Below are 15,124 nucleotides of genomic sequence, written 5' to 3' on the forward strand. Positions count from 1 at the left end.
GACTGATTCTGCTGGCTCATTTGGCAGCTCCTTGTGAATGCCAGATGAGCACCTGAGCTGGTCTCATGAGTTGACTATGCCATGGTAGAAGCCCATGGAAAGAGCTTTTCCCTCTTCCGTAATACTAGAACTTGTGGGCACTTAGTGAAGGTGACGGGCTGTATGCATAGGACTCACAAAAGGAGGTGTTCCTTCACTCAAGGAGTGATAAATCAGGGGAGTTCATTGCCACAGGATGTAGTGATGCTGACTCATGCCATTGGCTGTAAAAGAGAATTAGACACATTCATAGAAGTCATCTCCACCAGTGGCAATTGGCCACATTGATGAAAATATAACCTCCATCTTTAGAGGCAACAGTCCACTGAAAGTTCAGTGCTGTGGAGCAACAGGGTGACGCTTAGGGCTCTGTGCCCTTTTTGTAGGCATTTGGGGGGCATCTTTTTTGCCGCTGTGTGAAGCAGGATGCTGGGCCCTGGGTCTCCTTCAGCAGTGCTGTTTTTCTGTTCTTGTGAATTTGTCTACACACCGACGCTGGCCTGCCCCATGTGAATCTAGTTTTCTTTCTAGAAGAGTTTGCGTGCTTTTTGCATTTAAAAGAAAAATGGCTATCTGCCCTGTAAGACCTTATAACTCTAGGAATTTGATTTTCGTCACACTATCCCTTTCTTTGCTTGTTTGTCTTTGCACGAGTAGAATAGAATAGGAGGAGAACCTGTGGCCCAAGATGGCCTGGATGGTGGTGGGCTGTACAAACTCTTCTTCTGTTTCCAGATGTTATGTCACTAGTAAGCTTGTGTACGTTTCAGCCACCCTCCAAATAGTCTTTAGTTGAGTTGCTTTTCCTTGGCAACAGTGTTGCCGTTGCTGCCGAGCCCCATTGGTCCTCTGTGTTTTTGGCAGATGCCAGAGCATCCTGGAGGCAGAGGAGTTCCGACCTCAGGAGACGATAAGGATGAGGTGTGCCAGCTTAGCCAAATAGCTGTCCTCGCTCCACTTGTGACAAGGTTAAAAGAACAGAGTCCTGATCGGTTAGCTCTGCAGGCAAGCGCTGTGCTGTAATTGCTGGAGGGTTTAGCACCAGCAGTATTTTCTGGCTGGGCCTGTGAGTCATCCTCCTTTTTCCAGTGAGAGAAGAACAGCAAATGCCCAATTAAGCCACTTTCTCAGGAAATGCTGATACAAGCTTTCCCCCATAATCTTGTTGGCCTCCCTCCGTTCTTGTCAATGCACTCCAAAGAAGCCTGGACTTCTGTAGATTTATATTAAAAGATTTTTTTTAAAAGTCTACCACGATAGTCATAGTTTAACTGTCATAATCAGTCACCAGTAGAACTGCATCATGGTTCCTCTCTTCTTCCCAATCCATTCCCATTGTAAAGCTCTTAAATAGGGTAGACGCGCTTTCCTGCTGTCAGCTGGGGGTGGGGTGGGGGGGACTGCCTGTTCCCTGGTGTGACTGTCTACCTCAATGATGCAGTATGAAGCTAGACATTAAAGCAGACTTTTTGTCCTAATTAAACAACTTGCTGTCCAGCCCACAGATTTGCTGCAGCAGCAACCCAGTGTTTATGATGCACCAGCTCCTGTGTCTCATATCTTGCTTTTTGTTGCAAGCGGAGAAATCCTATGTGCTTCTTTAGAGTGGGTTGGAAGTGCCAGCCTGGATTTGCAAAGCAGTGTGTAGATGAGAGAAGCAGACTTGCAAAATAATTTAGTAGCCTGAGGGGAATCTTGTGCCAGCCTGCTTACCTGTATGAGATGCTTGCCCAGTTTTTTGTGACCCCAAAAGAAATGGTAGTTGGGGAGTGTATCCAACTTCCTTGTTTGTCTTCCTGGAAGCAAAGCTTACTGGATTGGTCCTCTGGGCCAAGCAAGTAGGAGTTTGCAAGTCTGCCCTAGGAGGGATGTATGAGTTGCACCATTCATGGCTACTGGGAAGGGTCCAAAAGTACAAGTCCAACAACCTGCCCAAACAGTGTTCTTCACAGGTGGTATGCCTGTCCCCAGTCAGTCTATCCAAACCAAGAGTGCTCTGGTGAGGTGCTTTGATGGGATGCTCACAGAGCAGACAGCTCTTGTTTTTGGTTTGCAGGGCAAGCAGAATATAAATGAAATCAGATAACTCGTTGACTTGGGAAAATGGGTTAAAGCATAGCAAGCTCTCCACTTAATGAGATTTACACCCCACCTTTTCCATTAGTACACTCAAGGTGGTTTCTGAATGTGGAATTTGCAATCAGTATTAAGATTACTTGCCTCTCTATTATTATTTTAGATTTCTTTTGAATTCAGCAGCTAAAACTTTGTGATACCATTCAGTTAAAAATCATTTGAAATTAGCTTCTCTTGGCTTAATAAAAGGAGTAGATGTTCTTTGTGTCTAGTGAAAGAGGTTGATGAAATTCCTCACCTTGTTAAGGTTATTTTGGGGGAGGGGGAGGGTTGCAGGATCTGTGTGTTCCTGCTGGTGCCTGCCTGGATGGCAAGAGGGCTTCGCTTCAGTTTAGCTGCAATCACAAATTGCTGTTACGGCATAGTATGTGATGTATCTGGCAGACTGGGCTACTTTTACTTCATTTAATGCATTGGGATACAAAGTCCCCACCCACGGCACTGTCATTAACAAAATTACTTGCTTGTTAAAATACAGATTTAGAAATGAACCTCTGTATGTATAAACATGTGGTGAGCCAAATTTATACAGCTTGGCAGTGAGACTACTTTACCTTGGTTAAATTTGAGAATTCAGTAAATTGGACTTTTCCCAAGAAATAAACTCTTACCTGTGTTGTGTTTGAAAAGTTGTAACATTTAGCAGCTTTTTTACAGTACTTTCCTGTTGAAGCATTTAAAAGAATGTTGTAACAAATTGAGCTAGAATGGTCACAAATGCAGATGTTCATGTTTTTGTTTTGATATTAAACTACTTGAGGCCAGTCTGCTTCTGTACGTGAATTCGGATGACTTTCCCTGGTCTTACCAAGACTACAGCATCTTAGTCAGCTCTAATGCCAATTATTTTCCTTTTTAATGCCTATCATCACTTTCTTATATCCAGGGCTTTTTTCTGGGAAAAGAGGTGGTGGAACTCAGTGGGTTGCCCTTGGAGAAAGTGGTCACATGACCGGTGGCCCTGCCCCCTGATCTCCAGACAGAGGGGAGTTTAGATTGCCCTCCGCGCCATGGCGGGGCCACCGGCCATGTGACCATTTTCAAGAGGTTCCGGAACTCCGTTCCACTGCGTTTCAGCTGAAAAAAAGCCCTGCTTATATCCCATTTGGAGTTGCATCTCTTTCCCCCCAGGTAGCTTCCTGACAGGCTACTGAATTGCTCCCACTTTCTCTTTCAAAAGTGGCTGCACTGGCACCTTCCTCTCAAGCAATGGCAAGCACTAGGGATTTTGCCCCCCCCTCCAGTTGCTGAATTTAGATGTATGGTTAGGCCAACCACTTTGTAAACAAGCCTCCATGGGCCTGCTTGCGGGGAGGGTGGGCTAGAAATCCAATCAATCAATCAATCAATCAATCAATCAATCAATCAATCAAACAACTGACCCCTCCCCCCCTTCCAGGCTGAAAAACAGGTTTGGGGCAATAGGTATTAAGGTTGAATGATGCAAATTGAGTGCTCTTATCCTCTTCTTGCATACTGTTGCAGTGAACGGTACTCTTAAATAGGTGCTGCTGCTTATTGTAAAAATGGAAGTGGCACATCAGTGATTAGGGCTTTCATATGAACAAGATGGATAAAGCCAGGGCTGTACGAAGAGGGGCTCTCCATGCCAAATCACTTGATTGTATCTATTTTAAGAAGCTGGGTGCTATTCTACTCTTTTCAATGCTAAGAAAGTGTGAATATCTTTAAGGTTAAAAAAAAAAGCACCAGCATCATATATTTAATTTTGAATAGGCCCTGACCATGCGTATCCTTTAATCTGAGAACTGGAGGCACTTCAGAACAAACCATGGGCTTCTGCTACCTTGAAGAACTTACCCCCTCCCCCCAGAGTTGCAGAAAAATCTTAAAAATTAGACACGTAAAACAAGAGCATGCTCTGCGCAAGCAAGATTTACCTCTGTGCCGCAAAAACTTTTCTGAAAGAGAACACACTGGGGCTTGGGAAAGTGCCGGGACATCAGCAGAATGGTGGGGTGAGCTCTGCTACTACCACCTTGCCACTGCTCTGCAACAGATAGAAGAGGCCAGCAGGTAGAGAAGGCCAACAGCACTGTGGTGCCTTGTTGCCCCAGACCAGTGTAGCAGTACTCCGAACTATGCGGTGCTCGGCCAGCACTGAAGTGGGGCATTGGGCTGGGAGGCAACACAACAAGGAAGGAGGTAAGGTTGGAATGGAGGAAAGACTATCATAGAAGGGTGTATTGGGGAAGGAACACAAGCATCTGTAGGGGTGAGAAATAGGGAACCATCTTAGGGAAGGGGGAAGAAACAGGGAAGAGTCTTTGGGAAAGGGGAGAAGGAACAGTGAATGATATTTGGAAGGGTCTTTGGGAAGTGGGGAAGAACAGGGAACAGTCTTCAGGAAAGGAGAGGAAAGAAACAGAGAAGGATCTTTGGAAACAGGGCAGGGGGTGGGTGGGAAAAAAGAACAGGGAAGGGTCTTTGGGAAAGGGGGGAAAGAATAGGGAAATTTTTTTGAGAGGGGGAAGCAAAGGTAGGGGAATGGGATTCCTGCTCCCTGCACCTGTCATGTCATACCCCACTATCACCACCACCACTACTGCCGTGGCTCTCGGCATTGCCAGACCCGGCATGGCTTCCTCCCCCACAGTGTCGCCCCCATACAATCTGCAGCATTTTGTTGTGGGCCCCTGCTCATACACATCTAAATGCCAAGGTGGGGTGTAGCTTTGGACATCCATTTCCCAACATGCTTTTTAAACGAGAGGAATTTCAGGAACAGTTTATAACTTGGTAGGGAGAGTCTGCTATGAAAGAAGGTAAAACCAAACCCCTCTTGGGTATGGCTGTTTTGGCTTTTGGTTCCAGCCACCAGCTTGTGTGAATACCTTTCTCAGTTGGGTGCAGAGTGAGTTCTGATTCAACACCTGTTTCAGATTGTAGTTCTTTTGTGGAAGTCCTAACCTTTTACCGACATTTATGCTGATTAAAAATGCATCTGGCTACCCTTTTTATTTAATGACATGTATTGATCGCAGCAAGAGAATTAATTAGAAAATGAATTAACTTTCTTTTCTAGAACTCCTGGTAGTGATATAATATGCTTACGAGGAAATACTAATCAATATATTTACATTTGTTGTTGCCTAATTAATTGTATTACTTGGCATGCCAGCATTAATGAATACAAATAAAATGCTTTTTGTAGCTGTGTGCCTAAATCAGGTAGACCTTCTGGGTGTGTGAGAGAGAGGTTAGCTTTGCAGCCAGAGCAAGCTAACTGAGCGGCTAAAGGGAAAGCATCCCCTATGCAAATGAATTTATGACTCTTGTGGTTGCGGGGGTGGGGGGGGCAGAATCTTTCATTCAGCTGAGAGTTGCTGATGGTCCAGGGAGGCACCTCTTGGTGGTTATTATAACTGTTCCAGTTTCAGAACTGAGTAAGTTGAGCAATGGAAGAATCTTCATTTGGAAAATGTGGCAATAAGCATTAAAAGCAACCTTTTAGCAGTGAAATTAAAAACTATATTCTGTACTTGATCTGTGAGTGAAACTCTTCTACTGATTGTTTTGTTCTGATGAACATCCAAAGAGTCCTTCAGGATCAGACAAAAGATCCATTTAGTGCAGTATCCAGTGGCCAATTAGACACCTCTGGAAAGCCTACAAGTCAAAGTTATTGTCCTCCCCAGTATTCAAAGACACACTACCCCTGGACATGGAAGTTTGGTTGAGCCATTGTGGCTCATAGCTGTTAATAGACCTATTCTCCATGAATTTGTCCAGCCCTCTTTTAAAGCCATATACGAACATGCTTAAACTATATTCCTTTGGACAAGCTAGATTCTTAAGACTCGATTCTTTCTCCTACATATGTTAGTACTAGGAAGGCGTGTGTCTTTTTCTTAAGACAGATTGGGGATCCATTTTGTACCTGACTTCCTCAATTGCTTCAAATGCAGTATTTCAAATTCGTAGTCAAGTCACTGCTTAATGCCTTAATTCTTTTCCCAAAAGATTTGGCCCTATAAAAGGTTACAAATAATATTGTTTTGCTGTGACTGTTTTTATTTGGCAAGCTAGAAAGCATGCTTTGTTCCCTTTTCTCCTCCCTTTGCTCCAGTTAGTATATATGTGAGCTTACTTGGAAGTAGGCATACTGCTTTGTATCTGACTCCCTTTACTTGTGGCTGATATCAGAAACAACATAGAATGACTTTTGATCTTGGTGAGCTTCTAGGCACGGTTTTTAAACTTGAAAACATTTTCTAAAATACACAGCCTGTTTAGACGGCATACCAGTAGCGGCTTTATCGGACTTTTTCCCTTGTTGCTAAAATAAACCTTCAATAACAATTATATTTTCTGGCATAGAATACAGTAATAGAAATAAATCCTTGGATTAGGACTGTGTAGATGCTTTATGCAATTTATCAAGAAGTAACCTGAAAAAAAAAAATCTCATACCACATCTAACATGTTAATTGTAATTTACAATATTGCATGCTAAGAGGCACTCAATTTTTTAAAATGTTCTATATACCTGTGACTTGGTGGTCACATTTTAAAGTATCTTTTTGCATTTCTGTGCTGTGTGTTCTGTGTAATTCACACCCACGTTTTAAACTCATGTTCACTGTTTGGTCCAACTTGTTGAAAAAATTTCTTATGGCAGGTCCCCATTCAAATTCTCTGTCATGTTGGGCCCCCATTCAAACTCTCCGTGGTGTTGACCCATCACTGAAAAAAAATTCTCCAGTTTCAGAAATTGCTTTAAATTGATGTGATCTCCCTTAGTGGAGTCAAGAACATCTCAACTCCAAATATGTATTTGTAAGAATTCTTGAAACAATGCTTTGGATTAATGTGTAAATTGGAATTGCAATTTTTTTTAAATAAGAGAAGTGTAACCTAAATTGGAGATTTAACATTCACTAGGGTGGGGTTGAGCTGGGGAGGGGAGGGGAGGGGAGGGGCCATCATGCTGTTAAAGTAATTTTTGAAACTGATTTAGAGGCCAATGTGTTGAACTGCATGTTGCAATCTAGCTTTTTCCGATTGAGACCAGCAGTTGTGTGTTTGACATGTAGAGCATTGTGAGTAGCATAGATTGCTTCAGCACCAGAGCATGAATAGCATAATGCACACTCAGGCAGTCATACTCAAGGTCACACTAGGGTGCCTGCCTTCCGTTGGCGTAGCCTTCACTTAATGCATGGCTTAAGGCACAGAATGCACCCCCTGTGAAAAGCACCATGGCTTCCTGTCTGATTGCAGCGAAATGCTTTGGAAGCTGAAATCTTGGTAGGAGAATATATTTGCCAATAAGGAAATTATGACAAAACTATCACAGCTTTGTCACATTCTTCTTTCAGCGAGTTCAGGGCAGCTTGCATGGTTTCCCCTGCCTCCACTTTATCATGACGACCCCTCCTTTATGAAGTAGGTAAGGCTGAGAGACAGAGGCTGGCCCAACGGGACTCAAACATTTCCTAATTGTATAGAAATTTGGACCTGGGTCTCTCCAGTTGTAGTCTGACACTCTCATATCACGCTGGCACAACAATCTTAGTTTGGAGATAGGGTTTGCTTGGTGTAATTTGCACAGACACACAAAGTATGACCCTGTGCTCTGTAATGAGCACTTTTAAGTTTTCACTGATGTTAAATATTGGACTTGGTTTTACGAAGTTAACTAGCTCCAGTAGCTAGCATCTCCCAGCAACGCTTAAAATTAAACCCCGAAATTGCTGCTTCACACTGAAACATCACTTGGTAGTTGTAATGGAATGATTTATCTGTACCTCATTAAAACTTCCAAAGTGTCCAGTTCTGAGATTTATATCCCAAATTCTGAACAGCTCAGAAAGCTTCAGATAAGGTCTAAAGACAGAGATCTTGCTTAGTACAGATACAGATAATTTTTATGTGATTCCTTATAGTTTAACCCTTTCCATCAAGGCATGCCACAGAGACTTTGTTTAGCGTTTAATCTTTATACTTTATTGAAATAAACTCTAATCTTTTTTAATAAAGCAAGATACTAAAATATAAAGGCTTATTAAAATGAAGCCGATAATTGATGAACATATGCATGCAATAAAAAGAATCTTTTAACATTTCTCAATTAAATCTAGTAGTGATTTAAAAGCAAATCATACTCAAGTCTACTATGAAATGCACTGGATTCTCAATAAACAGACATTTTTCTCAACTAAATCTTCATCATGAGATTTCCTTCATCAAAATCCTAATCTCTTACCTGGATGACATATTTTATACTAATTAACATGTACTATCTCTAAAGACATCTCTAAGATCTTTCACACGTGAGTCACGTGACAATAATATAAAAATATGATTGGTCTTAAAGTTAGCTGATTCTTTAGATTATAAACATGTGACATTTTACCAAGTGTGATGTTATAGTGCACCTGCATGATAAACTCTATAAATCTTTAAAGTTGTCCAAAGTTAAACGAGTAGATTATTAGTGGTCCATTCTAGCAATTAAATAATCATTAACCTTCCTTTGTCCAACTTCTTTTAATTGGTTGACAAAAGATAAAAAGCAGCAGCACAACCTGCTGACAAACTACATTGAAGTTTGTACAAAATTCACTAAAATACATGTGTATAACTAGAGTATATTGTAATTTAATCCATACTCCTACTACAATAGTATGATAGGGGGCTGATCCTATCCCCTGCTTTAAATTCTTCTACAATTATCTTGCTGGACCACAAAATAAACCTTTCTCTGTGACTGCCATTCCAATATATGAAAAAACAGGCTGCTAGCTCAAGGCTATCTTTTGTTGCTTTTACATTTTAGATCTCTGGTTGAAGAGGAGGACCCTCACATGAAAGTATCTCTTGGGAGCAGCGATATGGGTGTGTCTGCCCATCTGCAGTCTTCCAAGGCAGGAACCACAAGATTTTTCACCAGCAATACTCATAGTTCTGTGGTACTACAGGTAAGTGAACATAACATTCCATACATTTTGAGGGAGTTCCTCTGAGATGTCTCCAGTGGGACTTTTAACCCTTGTCTGTGTTGGTAGTACTATTGACAGTCAAGCCATTTTGACTTTAACTGTACAAGGGTATCCATTTTATCTCCTGAATAGAGATGGGCACGAATCGCAAGATGAACTAAAGTTCATCATGAACTGGGTCGGTTTGTGCTTCGCGAACCAGCGGTTCATGGAAGCCTGTTTTCCACGAACTTTCGTTTGGTTCGTGTTAAACCCCAATACCCCTTTCCATGCTGCTTTGCAGTGGCAGGAAAGGGGCTTTTCCACCCCTGGATCAGCTGCTTGTCGAGGATCCAAGCCAGTGGGGGTGAAATGCCCCTTTCTGTGCTGCTTCGCAGCAGCACGGAAAGAGGCATTTAAACCCCATGAACCGCTTCACGAACTGGGGCAAATTTGTGAAAGTTCGTGGTTCATGGTTCGTGAAACGGCACGAACCGCATGGTTCATTTTTTTCCTGGTTCGTGCCCACCTCTATTCCTGAAGTTTAGTTTGGAGTGGGGTTTTTTGCCAATGAAACAGATCATTTTGGAAACAGTGCCAAGAAATGTGGCCGTTCCCTGTGATTGAAGGAACACACAGTGTGAGTTTGACATTATACAAGCAAAGAGACATTTGCCCAAGTCTCTTTTGAATGCCTTTGAGGGAAATGACCAGGCAAAGTTTTCTTTTCAGTGTTAATATTTTGCCCTTCTTATCTTTTGTTCCCCTGGCATGGAGCATGTTTTGATGGGTAATTCAAGTTTCATTATCAGCATTCTGTGCTGGAGTCCAGATCCACCCTGTGAGCACAGTTATAGCAACCATCTGCTGCTGCTACTGTGCAGTATGTTGATTTGGGACTTTCATTTGCAATGGAGCAAGGCAGAGCTCCATCAACAGGCTTTGGTTTCCTTGTTCTCTCACTGACCTCATAGGCAAGGAAAACAGAGTGGACGTTCTGTTTTATTCTCTGGAAACTCCATGTGCTCTACTGGCACACTGGTGAAAATGGAATACCATAGAGAGAGCCATAAACCCCCATGAGTTATGGGTCTTGCACTCAGTCTATAAAACAAAAAACCCATGAAGAGAACCTTAGGATACAGGGCTGATCTGGCCCTTTAAGGAACGTTTGGCAGGTTTAAAAGTCAAAACCATCAACACTATAAAAAGTGAACGCTTTAATTACCTGGACTTAAAAACTGTTTCCTCATAATCAATATTGTTCTTAAATAGCACAAAAACCTGCAATACTTGTTCACCAGAGACAGGAGTGGGGTTAGTGTACACAGCATGAGCAATTATTGCTCTCTCTGCCTGTTTTTGAACTCTCTGCAAAGGAAGAAAAAACTCTGGTGTTTGCCTCCAGCCTGAAAGATCACAGCTTTCAAGATTACCAGTAAATGTGGAAATTGAGTATTAACTTTCCTTAATAACATAGATCTTTTCAGTAGGGTATCATCATCACACAATCAATAAGTTTGGTTGTAATTGTGGGGGTAAGTACCCTGCATGGAATACTATATCAAGTCACTTAAACAATTTAAGGATATCCCTGAAAATACTATCTTTCAACTTTCTTTTATCAGAATTAGTTTGGGTAAGATTGATAATAATAACAACAGTATGCTTATATACCACTCTTCTAGACAGATTAGTGCCTCACTCAGACTGGTGAACAAAATCAGTGTCATTATTATCCTCACAATACAGCTAGGGAGCTGAGGCTGAGAGGAGTGGTTTACCCAAGACCACCAACTGAGCTCATGGCAGTAGTGGGATTTGAACCAGCAGAGTGCTGATTCGCAGTCCACCCATTCAACCACTGTGCTACAGCAGCTGTCATAAAAGCTAGGTGATGAAAACAGTTTCCCAAAGAAAGTTATGCATATAAATCAAAATTTTGATAAGTAAATGATTTTCAGTAGAGCGCTATGGGTATAGTCATAATCTACACTTAAAGCAAGGAAAATAATTTTAAAGCACTTGACTCTTCCAGTTAACTAGAAACATTATTGAAGTAGGATTAACGGTACCAGAACTTACTTTAATATGGAGCAAGAATAGTTTCAGTTGGGTAGCCTTGCCTTGTTAGTTTGCAGTTGCAGAACAAAAATGAAGTCCACTTAAAGAGCAACTTACCTTGGAAAATTTTGTTGGTCTTTAAGGTGCTATGTACTTGAATTTTGTTCTCACAGCAAGCATGTTGCCTACTCTTCAATGAATTTATCAAACTATGAGTAATCTTCCATACCTGTTACATGAAAAGTTATCTTTTCCATCTGTGCTTCATCTTCCAAGTCTTAGACTAAGATGCAGCACAAAGGCTTCTTTGAACTTCAATTTTTATCCCCATAGACTTCAAAGAATTAGAGACGTGTGTGGATTGAAAAATGTGTCACTCCGCTGTGTCACTCTGCTCTTTCACAGGTTAGCTTGTTTCTTGATTTGAAGCATATAGACCAAGTTCCTTTCAGATGAAACAGAAGAAAGAATTTGAAGTGGGCGAGAGTTTTAGAGCAGGACATATTTGTAGTATACAGGAGTTGTAGTCTCCTGACATAATACTCTAGGAGAGCAATCCTAAGCAGGTCTACTCAGAATCCTACTCAGTTCTATTCAGTAGGACTTACTCTCAGGAAAATATCCTTAGGATTGCACTGTAGATTATCTGTTACATAGGTTTTTTCCACATGGGGCTTTTTTGCCAGTTCCGGCCCCACACAGCTTCGATGTCTCTTTCAAGTTCTGCACACATGATGACCCCAATTCAGTCTCCAAACTGCTTCCCAGAGTTTATTGCATTTTGTGTGGTGAAAGGCTGCACCTTATGCAGAAATGGTCCTTCTCCAGGTTTTCTGTGGTTTTTCTTCTTATGCACATACCCTAGTGTTTTTTCATCAGAGGAAAGATGGCTTTTTGAAGTGCAGAATGTTTTCTTCGGTGTAAGCCCTGGCTCTGCCTTTTGCCTTCCCCTTTATTCCCCATGTCTCGAATGGTTGAAGACAGTGTGCAACTACACCCTTTCCTCCCCTTTCTTCCCCCACCAGTCTTCGCTGTAATCCTTTTATAAAAAAAAATCTCATCAATGTTTGTTTTGTGTTGTTTGTGCACACTAACCTTGGCAGTTAACCTCGTCAGTAAATTGTCATCTCACAACAAGAAGCTATCAGGCTGAGATTTTGTTTTTCCCTTTCTTAAAAAAATAAAAAATAAAACAACAATATTGTAATGTTGTTGTTTTAAATAAGAAATAAAAGGGTTGCTACCTTGAGGGGGAAATGCTGCAATGGCTAACATAAAAACTCTGCAGAGAGCCCTGAATCCCGCTTAATAATGTAAAGTTTCTCTCCAGAATACCTCAGCCAATCATACAACCCCCTCTAATGTCCAAGCATTACAATGTTGTAATTCATGCACAAAAAACAAAACAAAAAAATCCCCACACTGAAGAATCTGCTGACGTATTGTCTCCTCCCAGAAAATCTGCAGCAGAAATGGGGCATTTTTCTAGTGCAGAAATAAAAACCAGACACCACTTCAGCTCATTTTTCTCTTACAAATGAAGATTTAAATGGTTTGTAGATACATTGGCAGAAACACACCTGGAAGTATAATAATCCTTGATCTTTCATATTTAAGTTCTTTCCATTTATATTTCTATGCATAATACTGTGTTTAGGATTGCGCTGAGTTCACTGTCTTAGGAGGATGTAACTCTGTTTAGGATTGCATTCTTGGTAACCAAATTGTACGTTTTGAGTTTGGCTGCTGGTGGCAGAAAGAAATACCTTATAAGGAGGTGGCATCTGGTGCCTCTTTTAGATTGTGAATTCAAATTTTGCTATTTTCTATTAGCTGAGTGGTTCTACTTCGTGAGAGTTCTAGGACTGGGGTGTGGGAAAAGATCACAGGGGGCAGATCCCTAAAGCTAGTCAGAAACTTGTCTGGGTGCCTTTCCTGCTTTTGCATCTCAGTCTGTTATGAGTGTGGTGGTTTAATGGGGGAGCAGCTACTTACTAGTTCTAACGTCTTTCTAGGACTCTTCTTAAATATTGAGGGGTTTATCAGCCTTGAGTCAGACTCAACTTGTAACCAACAGAAATGCATTCAGTCTGTACCTTAGGCATCTTGGGGCAAGTCTAATAACCAAATCAAAGACCTCCCTGAACCCGCCGGTCTCTATTTGAGGAGAAAAGCCTCTCTTCCTCAGAGAAGTTATGTTCAAAATATTCCATCAGGCAGAAAAGCTGCCCCTTTACAGTCTCTTTCGTTGAAAGGCTTTAGAGTGGCTGTGGAGTGACTGTTTTGATAGTTAAATTGAGCAAGAAGCAGGGACCTGCTTTCACACTGTTGTAATTAAAATAATGTGGGACCGCTTAAAGGAAAAGCCTCAGAGCCACCTCTTTTCCCCAGTTACTTCATCTTGTTCCTGCAACGGTGTGGCCGCCAAACTCATTCACGCAGTCTCTCCTTTCGTAGGGTTTCGACCAGCTTCGAATAGAAGGTCTGCTTTGTGATGTGACACTTGTGCCAGGCGATGGGGACGAAGTGTTTCCTGTTCATAGGGCGATGATGGCATCGGCTAGTGATTACTTCAAAGCCATGTTCACAGGTACAGTTAATGGCACTCGAGTGTTAAAAGGCTCAGCCTTTGAGAATATCTTCAAAGCACGTCATCCAGTGATCGCCACTGTTTTCAAGTGGATGCTCGTGTATAAAGCAGCCTTGTCTCGAGGTCAAGAAGTTTTTGGTTGTTTTTTTTTCAAACGGAAAGTGCTTTCAAGCCTTAACTTTATTTTCTGTGACTTTTTTTCTCAGGTGGGATGAAAGAACAAGACTTAATGTGCATTAAGCTCCATGGTGTGAACAAAATAGGTTTAAAGAAGATCATTGATTTTATTTATACTGCAAAACTATCTCTCAACATGGACAACCTTCAGGACACTTTAGAAGCTGCCAGCTTTTTACAGATCTTGCCCGTTTTGGACTTCTGTAAAGTGTTTCTTATATCTGGGGTAAGACCCTTTGGGTTACTGCTCAGATTCTGGTGGGTTTTTTTAGTTTTAAAGCACAGTGAATTTACCTGTCTGAAAGCTGCTTCCCCTCTTCAAACTGGAGTAGGCATGGTGACTGCAGCAGCTGTAGGTAGGGAGTTTTGTTCATTCTTCTGTAGCAGAGGGGGGGATCTTACTGGCAAGGTGCTTGCTTGTGAACTTCCAGTTCACATTCTTGCCTACAAAGCAGCTTCTGCAAGCAAGTTTTTAATCTTGGTGACTCCTAGGGTATCTTTTGGTCTCTTAAAAAAAAAAACCCAAACAAGCCTCCCTTAGTAAGTTTAAAAAACTAGGGCACATATTTATTTCCTTTTACTGCCTTTGGAGGAAACAATGATGGCTTCTTCATACAACTAATTTTCAGGTGTATACCTAAGCCTATGTTAAATGCCCACCTAAAAATGTAAAGCATATATTTGACACCAGTGTATCATACAGATATGCTTGTTGAGGGTGTTTACAGACATTCACTGTAGTAGGTGCACGTGGTGGGAAACCTGAGTTTTCCAAACATATCATGCGGGAAGTGTCTGTTTGCATTGTCGGGTTTTGTTTGGTATGTACTTCTAGGCAGGTTTGGTGCTCAAGACACGTTTCTGAAACTTGCAAGAGAGATCTGACGGTTCTGGTTGAGAACTGTTGCCTTTTGCTGTTGCAGATGTTTCCAGGGCCTTTATGTAATAGCTGGGTTCCATTGCATTCAGAGATGTTGCATAGGTTTTGTTTGCGCTCTGGTTTGAGTAGGAGCATCTTGTGGTTATGTAAGGCCATTATCTCTGATTTATTTGTGTGTTTTGGTCAGGGCAGAAAGGCTTAGAATCCTCATTGCCTTTTAACTGGGTTGTGCTTAAGAAGCCAGAGATGTCCATGACATTTTGCAGATTGATTGTGCGTACTTTGCTCTGGGAA

At 41.6% G+C, this 15,124-nt stretch overlaps 1 protein-coding gene across 6 annotated transcripts in view; it reads left to right on the forward strand.

Moving 5' to 3' along the window:
• The window catches only part of KLHL13 (kelch like family member 13), a 77,863-nt gene that overhangs the window by 46,632 nt on the left and 16,107 nt on the right, over positions 1 to 15,124 (forward strand). For 5 of the 6 annotated variants that reach the window (XM_054996932.1, XM_054996935.1, XM_054996934.1 and 2 more), the window contains 3 exons: positions 8,978 to 9,119; positions 13,641 to 13,773; positions 13,980 to 14,176. In XM_054996932.1, coding sequence (XP_054852907.1) covers positions 8,978 to 9,119; positions 13,641 to 13,773; positions 13,980 to 14,176 — 472 coding nt within the window. The remainder of the gene's footprint in view (positions 1 to 8,977; positions 9,120 to 13,640; positions 13,774 to 13,979; positions 14,177 to 15,124) is intronic. The other variant, XM_054996937.1, reaches the window with a different exon arrangement.

The sequence above is a fragment of the Eublepharis macularius genome, chromosome 13 (assembly GCF_028583425.1).
Source record: "Eublepharis macularius isolate TG4126 chromosome 13, MPM_Emac_v1.0, whole genome shotgun sequence".
Lineage (NCBI taxonomy): Eukaryota > Metazoa > Chordata > Lepidosauria > Squamata > Eublepharidae > Eublepharis > Eublepharis macularius.